The 11303-nt window shown below is 33.3% G+C and overlaps 1 protein-coding gene and 1 pseudogene across 1 annotated transcript; one reads left to right on the top strand and one right to left on the bottom strand.

The window, feature by feature from the left end:
* Positions 1-9615: 9615 nt before the first annotated feature.
* On the top strand, positions 9616-10823 carry LOC106293225 (1-Cys peroxiredoxin PER1). Its single transcript, XM_013728882.1, has 4 exons — positions 9616-9784; positions 9909-10057; positions 10202-10330; positions 10408-10823. Exons 1-4 carry the CDS (start codon positions 9667-9669, stop codon positions 10660-10662), a joined length of 651 nt encoding a protein of 216 aa, XP_013584336.1. The 5' UTR covers positions 9616-9666; the 3' UTR covers positions 10663-10823.
* A 4-nt stretch (positions 10824-10827) lies between these two features.
* The window catches only part of LOC106293226, a 2265-nt pseudogene continuing 1789 nt past the window's right edge, over positions 10828-11303 (bottom strand).

The following is an 11303-nucleotide window of genomic DNA, read 5'->3' on the forward strand; positions in this document are numbered from 1 at the left end:
AATTTGAGTTTAGGTTTAAGATTTAGAGATATAATATGAGTATTAGAATTTAAGATTTACTTTTAGAGTTTATGTGGTTAAAAACATGTTTAGGGTCTAGGGTTTTAAATAGCTATGAATTTTTTAGTGGCAAAAATCGTAGCTAAAAGATATTTTTTTTGTAGTTAGCCATGATTTTTGCTACGGTATGTTTCGTATCAATTTTGCCACGAAATCTTCGTAGCAAAATCATAGCTATATCTTGCTACGCTTTTTTCCGTAGCAATTTCGTAGCTTTTTTTGCTACGATTCTCGTAGCTTTTTCGTAGCTTTTTAGAATTTGATACGAAAATTTCGTAGCTATGTCGTAGCTATAGCCAATATTTCTACTAGTGGGTATACCTCTAACAGCATTAACCGCATATTCACGAGCATCCCATGCTAAAGATTTCGTGATCTCACAGCCATGATCCATAAGCATATTCTGTAGTGTTCTTCCTGAAAAATCTCACTGTAGGCCAACCAACAATCTGTGCCTTTAAGAAAAAATATAAAAATCCAAAAGTCCTTCTTTGATTCGTCGCTGTGTCCTTGGCAGCAGCAGCTTGCGAAAGGAAGGCTGGCCAGAAGAGTAGAAATCCATGACAGCTGCAAATATCTCAGGCTTTAGTATATCCCACGATACATCATCAGACTGTCACAGTGGCGAAATCTGACCCAAAGAAAACTCGAACCACACCTGCAAATCAAAGAAACAATCACATCACATTGAAAGACAGTGTTTCTACCTGGCAAAGGAACATATGAAATAACAATACCATCGATGAAGTAAATCGACTTGGTTAATGGAGAACCTAAAGCTGAACAAACGTTAGAAAAATCTGCACTTTCGATCTCTACTGGTTTTCCAGGATAAAACATTAGAGAAGAAGGATTCTGAGTAGATTGCGTTTGGATAAACATCGTCCTTCTCTGCCCTGCTCATGAGGTATACCCTTTTTAACTTATCAGAGATAAATTATATTAAAAATAATAATTTAAAACCATAATGCATATTTAATAACCATTAGGCCTGGGCGTTCGGGTCTTCGGGTCGGGTTCGGGCCGGTTCCTTTCGGGTCCGGGTCTTTCGGATCCTAAATATTTAAACCCAATAGGTACTTAGAAATTTTCGGTTCGGGTTCGGGTCGGTTCTTCTCAGGTTCAGGTCGGTTCGGATCTATAATTAAAATATCCATAAAATACTCATAATTTTTCGGGTCCATATCGGGTCTCGATAACTTCATCAATGGTTGTTTGCGGATGAACCGGATCACGAAAGGGTGGTCCATAACTCTCACCACTGAACCCACTGGCAAAGAATGACAGTAATAAGGGGCGCGACCAGTAGGAATGAACCCATGTATCACCGAATTCTGCAATTAAAGATTGAAGATTTAGATCATCGGCTTTTTACAAAATAAAAGAAAAAGCTTATGGTTACAATACCTTCTCATCAAGGAGGAGTAGAGTGATTCCCATGATTTCACCTTGCTTCTTGATGTTTTTCGAGTTCCAGAAACGGAGTAGACGACCAACAATGATCTGGACAGAGCTGCCGAGTCGGAGAGTGTTGAAGGCGGATTGTGCAACAACAGCATCGGAGGAAGACATTTTTCAGAATATCTCTACGCTCGATAAAGTATATAGACTGAATGTGATTGCGAAGGTTATCAAACTCTCAACCATCGCGTATTTATAGATTTGACGCTGAAGAAACGAAGAGGTCGGAATCGTTACAAAATTTCAATGTGAATAACAATTATTGCTAAATTAAACGAAGACATTGAACTTTAGGGAAGGTGAAGAGATGAGAAGAGACACTTTGAAGATTAACAAAAATGGAGACGGCGAGTTAAACTCTCCCGTGGAAGAAGAAAAGCGATGAAGCCCTAATCAACCAAAGCAAAAACGCGGCGTTTATATGATTTACTTTTTAATCAGACCAAACAGGGAGAGTCAGACCAAACCATTATTTTCTTATTTCTCGAACCAAACGCAGAGAATCAGACCAAAGTTCAAATCAGTCGACAGGTAAACCAAAATTTAAGTGGGCTCCATTATCATTCAATAAACGCATACGTGGACACTCTCAGAAGAGAGAAAAGTGTCTCATTGCATCACGAGTTAGTTGTTAGCGAGTCAGTCGTTCACGAGTCATTTGCATCACGAGTAAGTTGTTAGCAAGTCATTTGCAAGTCAAGAAAGCGAGTCATTAGCCAGTCGAGTTGGTGAGTGATTAGCGAGTCGAGACAGCGAGTCACTAGCGAGTCATTAGCGAGTTATTAGCGACTCGGTCCTTAGCCAATCATTATACAATTCTTACTAGTGAAACAAGTTTTTGGGGTACAAATATTTTTTACTAATTATGTTAGATATCTATTAAAAAAATATGACATGTATAGGAATAAAGTTTAAAAATATGATATGTATAGGAATAAAGTTAAAAATATTTTCTGAAATGCGTATGACACAAATGTATAGTTATGCAACTTGGCATATTTAATATAGTTACCAAAAATTATATTAAATTAGATTAATATTAAACACAAATATGATTACAAAAAAACACAAATATAAAAATTAGATTTAAAAAATAATATAATTATTGCATACACATCGCACTTGTGGATATAAAAATTACCCATTTAAAACAAAAACAATTATATGATTGCACTTAATTTTTTAACCAAACACATTTTGTTTCTTTATTTATTATAATTCTTGCATACACATTGAAAATACTATTCTATTAATAAAAACAAATTAAAACTATTATTTTTTCGATTAGTACACTTTTATTTAAATTACTTAAACAAAAAAAATGTTATATCTATCAATTTAAACATTTATATATCCGCATGGGGTTAATTTATTAATTAATTTTTTAAATAATTTACACTTTTGTCGGTTTATCTATTTTATTATTACAATTATTTTATTATAATAATAATGATGACTTCAGAGATGTTAGTCTATATCGTTTTCGTTAATATTAGATTAGTATTTTCACCTTATGTCTATGTTTATAATACACTGATATGTTAATCCAAATCGTATTGGTTACTATTAGGTTAGTGTTTCACAGAACATCTATAGTACACAGTTATTTCGATCCAAATTGTATTACTTAATATTATGTTAGTATTTTGACTGCACGGTTATATCTCTAATACACCGATGAAAAACTACTAATACAAAACACAGTTTAAATATTATTCTTTAAACAAAAAAAATGAATTGGACAAACTCAAAATGTATAAAAACAAAAATAAAACCCGCGCGGACGCGCGGATCATGATCTAGTTTATGATTATAGGAGTATCAATGATATCACATTTAAATTGTTTGATTTGAGCTTCTATACTTTTTCTATGTGTGTCAAATATTTATAATTAGTTAATTATTCTATATTGAGAAAAAAAAACATAAATACCAAATATATTTTGACCACAAAACACACTTTATTCAGAAATAATCAGATTATGCAATATGAAAACATACATCTTTTAATAAATAATTCATCCTGTAGTGCAAGGCGCAAGCCTTATCCTAGTTTAAATTATAAAAAAAAGAAGTGGAAACAGAAGAAAAAAAGTATCTGATTTATGGATTTATTAGAAACCTATTTAAAACTTTTTTTGCCATGTGTTACTTTCTTGTGGAGATTAACTTGAAATATCCATCTCTCTTGAAATTTTTTTTTCTCTCCTTGTTAACCTGCATGTAAAGAAGATGAGGGCAGGAATTGTCCATTTTGCCCTTCATTTAAGTTAAAATACAAAAATAAAAAATTTCCCCTAAGTGGGAATTCAAACCGGTGACCTGTTTTTTTATCATTAACCCATTTAACCACTGAACCAAGTGATATGTTTGGACAATAATTGGAAGTAAATTAAATCTATAGATTAGTAAATGTAAGTATAATAGTTCTATAATTATTCCCTGATTAATCTCCTTGTAATCCCCCAATAATTGATTCGGCGTTAGGCTCATGTCAACCGAACGCGTACCGCCTAGCTAATTTTTGAACATGCCTAATAGATAATATATGTGTTCTATATGTTAACTATATGCACTACTTGCAATATATAGGGGTTTCAAATTACAGTGTTATCTAAAACTCACGAGAAAAAAAAAACTCTCTGATGGTGACGTTGACGGCGATCTCGAACTAGGGTTCGATGGGCTATCGGTGGTGGGATCGGGGGAATCAAAGGATTAGGAAGGATCGACATGAGAATCTGGAAGATCTTCATTGGTATGAAGGTTAAGGGAAGTTACGATATCCAAAGGAGGATTCTTTCATGTCGTTGAGGAATTTTTGGACAAATGGAAATATCAGAACTAAAAGGTGGTGGGATTCGTGGAGATCCTTGAATCGAATCGGCTCACGATTGTATTGGTCATCCCTCATTCAATCTCAGGATCCCCTAGGTATGATTTACGATCTCTTCACAGCGAGATCCGACCTAATTAATAAGCAGTTTCGAGAGGATAATCTGAAGATTATGGATCAATCCGTACAAGAAGTGAAGGCATTTGAGCTTTTGGTTTTTTCTGGTTTGGTTGTTTTTGATGTTTTGATAAGCGCTGTGAGCATTCTTATTTACTTTATTTCTGGAGTTTACTGGTTTACTAGTATGCTTTTAATGTCTCTTAAGTCTCATTATAAGCTCAGACTATGGATTAAATTGTTCTCATATCGGGAGGCTTCTCTTTCTTTGAAATGAGACAAATGTTTGTATCATTTAAACTCTCACTCATTACACCATTGAAAAGTAATTTACTAACCATATAGGTTAAATCTGTCTTCACTATATCCTAAAACTTCTGATAGAAAAGATATGTCATCCCATCAAGTCATAGAGTGTTTTCTAGATGTATCGCAAATAAGGCAAATTTGAGTCTCCATTCTATATCAGGAACGATAAGATCTTTGTTAATCGAATATGTGATGGTTATAGTTACATTGACTAAAGCTTCATCGATATCATCCAGATTGGAAGATTCAAAACTTGCGTCTTAAATAACTAGTAACAGTTGTTACAAGTCTCTTTTCGTTTTTAACCATATTGCGTGAATCACATCCATTAATCTTGTAATTCGGTTTTTGACTTGTCATTGCTTTGTCAAGCCATAAAAAAGATTGAATTTGTATCCCCTTTTGGCAACCAAAAATCTATACTTTTTGTTTCTAAACATTTTTCATGTCTTAAAAGATTTAGATAATAATCTATAATATAATGAGGTAGTTACCTCATTCCTAAGCTGCCACGTCAGCAGGTAAGTGGGTCCCATTTTTAAAAAATATGAAAAAGAGTCAAGCATGTAGCTCGAACCGGGGTTATTGAGATATAAACACCAATATTTATACCACTAAACTAAAGGATACTTTGTACATTGATGGCCGAAACTAATATATTTTATGAAGGTCGGAAACCTTTGCTTCTTCGGTTTTCTCTGTGGGCCGGGCCTACGAGTGTATTATGAGTTTCATTTTTAAATGAGGCTCATCACGTTATATAAAAAAATAAAAATTATAGTTTTTCCATATTGTAAACTGTCTTCGTTTACATGAGTTAGGGTTTTTTTCATCATTGTCTTAGACAAGTCTGAGTTACAAAGTTACGATGTGTGTCTGTTCGTAATCTATTTAGATAATTATCTATAATATAATGAGGCAGCTGCCTCATTCCTAAGCTGCCACGTCAGCAGGTAAGTGGATCCCACTTTTAAAAAATGTGAAAAAGTGTCAAGCCTGTGGCTCGAACCGGGGCTATTGAGATATAAACACCAATATTTATACCACTAAACTAAAGGATACTTTGTATATTGGTGGCCGAAACTAATATATATTTATGAAGGTCAGAAACCTTTGCTTCTTCGGTTTTCTCTGTGGGCCGGGCCTACGAGTGTATTATGAGTTTCATTTTTAAATGAGGTTCATCACGTTATATGAAAAAAACAACAATTATAGTTTTTCTATATTGTAAACTGTCTTCGTTTACATGAGTTAGGGTTTTTTTCATCATTGTCTTAGACAAGTCTGAGTTACAAAGTTGCGATGTGTGTCTGTTCGTAATCTATTTTTTCACCGGTGAACTCTTCATTTCCCCATCTTAAATTTTCCTGATTTGTAGCCTTTCTGTAAACCATATATTTATGATTCTCATCTTTGATGAACCCAATCTGCATCTCCACCAAACTCATTGATTCATCTTAGCTTTAACGATCTTCTAGAAAATGTCTCCCTTCTTCTCTAGTTTCTCAAACCAGCGTTCCCAACATACGTCACTCAACCTTCGAGTCTTTCTGTGTTAGTCGTAGTAGGCAGAGCATAACCTCTAACCTCCTCGCTTATGGGATTCCCTGAACTTCAAGAAAGACAGTGAGTTTATGGGAATCACGGTTCTCTTCCTTGATGAAAAGGTAAGTTAATCTTTGATTTATCACACTTATTTAATATAATTATTTTTAATTGATTTTCTGATTCTTTGTTAAATAATATTATTTGCAGATTCCGTGATTCATGGGTTTATTCTCGCCGGACGTGCTAATCATTACATGGCATCTTTGATTCATGGGTTCCATTGTGAAAGTCAATCGTTTTGAGGTTGCTAGGTGCTCAAGCATGTACAAGATAATTGATCATCCATTCCTCATTCGTTTCATCTCACCAACTATTATTGATGAAGTCATCACAGGTGCTCCTGAGATCAATCTCCAATCATAATTAGATTGTTTGACAATTTCCAAGTGATTGTGAACACATACCTAGAACTCCCAGGTATATTATCATATTGCATCTGGGTTTATAATATGTTTTGTTATCATAACTAATATTAAAACTCGCAGATGCGGTTGGGAAAATCCGTTCAGTCCAAGGCTCTGACCTTTAACAAAGAAACAACTCGAGTCGTTATTTGTCTTCTCATTGATCTGTAAGAAACAATCAACACACAATTATATTATTATCTATATTGTGCTAACATCAATAATCAAAAATATTTCCTACCCAAATTTCGTGGTCGTCTATTTATTTCCATTACTTATCAAACTAATTTTACATAAGCCTTAATTTTACAAATTAAAAGAAACCACAACAACTCAAACAATCAAAACACCAAAAACTAGAATTCAAAAAAAAAACAAATCATTAATGATCACCTCTCTTTTTTGTCTAGTCTTAGAAATATACTTCAAAACAAATATACCAAACAAATCACCTCAACAAAAACTCAATGTCACATACATCGTGTCAGCTAAACAAATACAAACTACACGACCAACTATTTAACAATTTACAAACTTACTTTCGCATCAACACATACATCGAGTCAGCTAAATAAATACAAACTACATGGCCAGCTATTTAACAATTTATAAACTTACTTTCGCAACGAAGAAGACGAAGACGACAACCAAGATCAGTGAAATTGCTTAAACAAAAAAAGGCAGAGTAAGGTATGAACTCTGATAAATATAACTAATAATGATTTTTGTTTACATATTATCCATCAAATAAAAGATAAACAAACATAGTCACAACAGAAGATACAAGAGACAATCCCGACAGACACAGAGGCGGCAACAACAGTTTCACCTGCTCACTCCTCTTGTCTTATTAAAATAGCTTACTTGTCCAATGCAACAGGCCAATGCTATTGTCTTCTTATGAGAAATACATATTCGATTAAAACTCATTAAATCCCAAATACTCAGAGCTATCACTCATTTTATAGTTATTTCTACAAGTCTTCATGTATTTATTTTAAAGGTCTGGTAAGAGCAACAAGTTTTTTGAAAAAACATATAACAAACATAATAATGATAGTAAAAATTATTTCTTAATACACACAACTTACACAACTAAACTGGAGAAAAAATATCCAGAATCAAAAGATACTCTTAACAATTTTAATATAATTTATGTACTCTCAACAGTACAAGAAACAAATTAAAAAGACAAATAAACAATAAGTCTCAGTGATACAGTAAACAACACGAACTATATCAATTACATTACTAACGGGAAAATCGCATAAAAACCTTAAAAGTGTCACTTACTAGCACTTTAAACCTTGAAGTTTTTTCACTAACACTTTTAACCTTCAAAGTGACATTTTTATCATAAAAAACCTCCAAAGAAACAGATTAAAAATAGTTTTTTTCAAAAATAATTATTTAATTAGTAAATAAACAAAAAAATTAATAAAAATCGAAAAATTTAACAAAAAACTCATAAATTAAAACAAAAGTAAGAAAAATAAATAAAGATTTAGAAAATTAAATTCAAAAATAACTAAAAATTCAAAAATAAATAAGATCAAATTAAAATATAGAAAAAAAATTTCAAAAAATTGAAAATTCAAAAAAGTTTTTTTTTCATTTTCAAATATAATGTCCGAAATTATCATTGGAGATATGCCAAAAACCGTCATTGGAGATACGTCGGAAATGACAGTTTTTGGCATATCTCCAATGATACGGTTTTTGGCATATCTCCAATGATAATTTCTGACATTATATTTGAAAATGAATGTTGATCAAAAAAATATTTTAAAATGAATTTTTTTTTTGAATTTTCATTTTTTGTTTTGGAAATTAATGATTTTTCTTTATTTTTATCTATTTTAATTTGATCTTATTTATTTTTTGAATTTTTTGTTATTTTTATTTAATTTTTTAAATCTTTATTTATTTTTCTCATTTTTTTTTAATTTATGATTTTTTGCTAAATTTTTTGATTTTTATTAATTTTTTTGTTTATTTATTAATTAAACTATTATTTTTTTGAAAAAAACTTTTTAACCTGTTAAGCCGGTCATTTTTTTTCTTTGGAGGTTTTTATGATACAAATGTCACTTTAAAGGTTAAAAGTGTTTGTGAAAAAGTTTCAAAATTTAAAGTGGTAGTAAGTGACACTTTCAAAGTTTTTTATGTGATTTTCTCCATTACTAACACAGTTTAGTTCTTCATAAGTGGTGAACAATATATACACACTTCATCATTACAACTTTAATCCTATAATAATAATAAAAACTTGAAAAATAACTGAAAATGTAAAATTCACAACGATAATAACCCTAGCAAATATTGAGATGAAACAAGAACTCTGTCGATAACTCTTGCGCGGAGGCAATATCCCTAGGTCTTTTAAAGCCGCTGCTATCTATTGTCGTTATTTGAATACGCTTCAGCACTTGTAATTCTTCTAAGTCGAAGGATCTTATCTTTTCCATCTAACGACGCCGTTTTCAGAACTTTGTCCATTGGTCCACTAACTTTGATCTCGACCCAAATGGAACTGTAAACTCAAACTTTTGTCGGTTATATAAGATCGAGTACAAATGATACTAATATTTGAGTCTCTAGAAATGAATCGTCCGCTTTTGAAATTTTCTCGAAATGTAGAGTTGGTTTATTCGAAGATCATACAAGACACGTCCATACGTGGCGCAAAGCCAAGTTTTAAGAACGCCACGTGACATTTTTTTGCATGCATCCCCTTTGAATATCAAGATTCTCTTTCTCTGACTTTGATTTCTGCACCTATAAGTTTGTATGATCTCTATTTAACCGAACATCGATCAGCTCAGCTTTATCCATCAATACATACATTTTCATTTCGATAACAAGAAAATAATGCCAGGGATCACACTAGGAGACACGGTGCCAAACCTAGAGGTGGAGACGACACACAAGAACTTCAAGCTCCATGACTACTTCGCCGATTCTTGGACCGTCCTCTTCTCTCACCCTGGTATATAAGAACATCCTTATATCTTGACTAACCCAGTCAAGTTTCGTTTTTTTCCTTAAATTGATCAAAATATATGAAGCATCTCCAATTTATTTACTCTCCTTATTGACCAATGGACTCAAAGGGGATTTCACACCCGTTTGCACAACCGAGCTTGGTGCGATGGGAAAATACGCTCATGAGTTCGAGCAGAGAGGTGTGAAGCTCCTTGGTTTGTCTTGTGACGACATACAGTCGCACAAGGATTGGATCCCCGACATTGAGGCATTTACTGTAAGATTTAATTTCATGCATGCATGCATGATGCATATAATATAAAACTAGTTAACATTTTGACATACCTGTTACGTTCTCGTTTTGATTAATTGCAACTAACATTGTGTTCTTCTTTTATTGGGACTTATAAAATTGACATAGCCTGGAAGCAAAGTGACATACCCAATAATCGCTGATCCGAACAAAGAGATCATCCCTCAGCTTAACATGATTGATCCTATTGAGAACGGTCCCTCTCGTGCTCTTCATATAGTTGGTCCTGATTGCAAGGTAAATGATCATATGTCATAATTTCATTCTCATTTATTTTTGCATGTATATATGATTAATTATGAATTTTTTTATAGATAAAGTTGAGTTTCCTGTATCCGTCCACCACGGGACGTAACATGGACGAAGTGCTGAGGGCTTTAGACTCGTTGTTGATGGCGGCCAAACATAAGAACAAGATTGCCACTCCGGTTAACTGGAAACCAGATGAACCGGTTGTTATCTCACCAGCTGTGTCAGACGAAGAGGCTAAGAAGTTGTTTCCTCAGGGTTTCAAGACTGCCGAACTTCCGTCCAAGAAAGGCTACCTACGTGTCGCCGATGTCTCTTGAAAGACCGAAAAGAAAGAAACTAATTATGTTGTATGAGTGTATTGTATAATAATGCTCACAATGGGTTGATAAAAATATGAAAAACTACGTTTGTAACGTATCGTGTGTGTACTCTGGAGGATATAGCCTTATATTAATAGAAATAATGTATGTTTTATAAAGTGGTGTACTAGGACGTCTCACCGATCTTAAACGTGCTGTTTGACTAGTTAAACTAAACAGTGTTCCCTGACTTAAACAAACGTCCATGATGCAAAAACCAACAGCTGACGATGTTTTCTGTCTCTTTTGTTGTCATCCGTCATTGATAAAATGAACAAAATCTTTTACATCTGACGAGTTGGAAATTAAAAACCATAGAATCTGATGACATGGAGAAGATGAATGATAGAGAGGACTTGTTTTATCTCTTCTTCTTGCCACCTTTGCCTGACTTTGAAGAAGTTCCAGCAGTTAAAGTTGTGGCTTGAAGTTCCCGCTTCTTCACTTTCTGAGATTCCTGCTTCTTCACTCTCTGGATGCCTAGGTACCAAATCTGCAATTTTCTGCATCAGTTGCTTCCCTGCAAACATATATCAAAACAATGACCACATCATATCACTACAAGAAAACAGGGGGATTCTGATGGCCGAAATCGTCGG

This window comes from Brassica oleracea, chromosome C5 (assembly GCF_000695525.1).
Source record: "Brassica oleracea var. oleracea cultivar TO1000 chromosome C5, BOL, whole genome shotgun sequence".
Taxonomy (NCBI): Eukaryota; Viridiplantae; Streptophyta; class Magnoliopsida; order Brassicales; family Brassicaceae; genus Brassica; species Brassica oleracea.

What these genes read in the sequence shown, in the direction of transcription:
- LOC106293225 (XM_013728882.1), top strand. Translation starts at nt 9,667, where the DNA reads ATGCCAGGGATCACACTAGGAGACACGGTGCCAAACCTAGAGGTGGAG. An exon ending in CCGACATTGAGGCATTTACT is followed by an intron (nt 10,058 to 10,201) that starts GTAAGATTTAAT and finishes AAATTGACATAG; the next exon opens with CCTGGAAGCAAAGTGACATA. An exon ending in TAGTTGGTCCTGATTGCAAG is followed by an intron (nt 10,331 to 10,407) that starts GTAAATGATCAT and finishes ATTTTTTTATAG; the next exon opens with ATAAAGTTGAGTTTCCTGTA.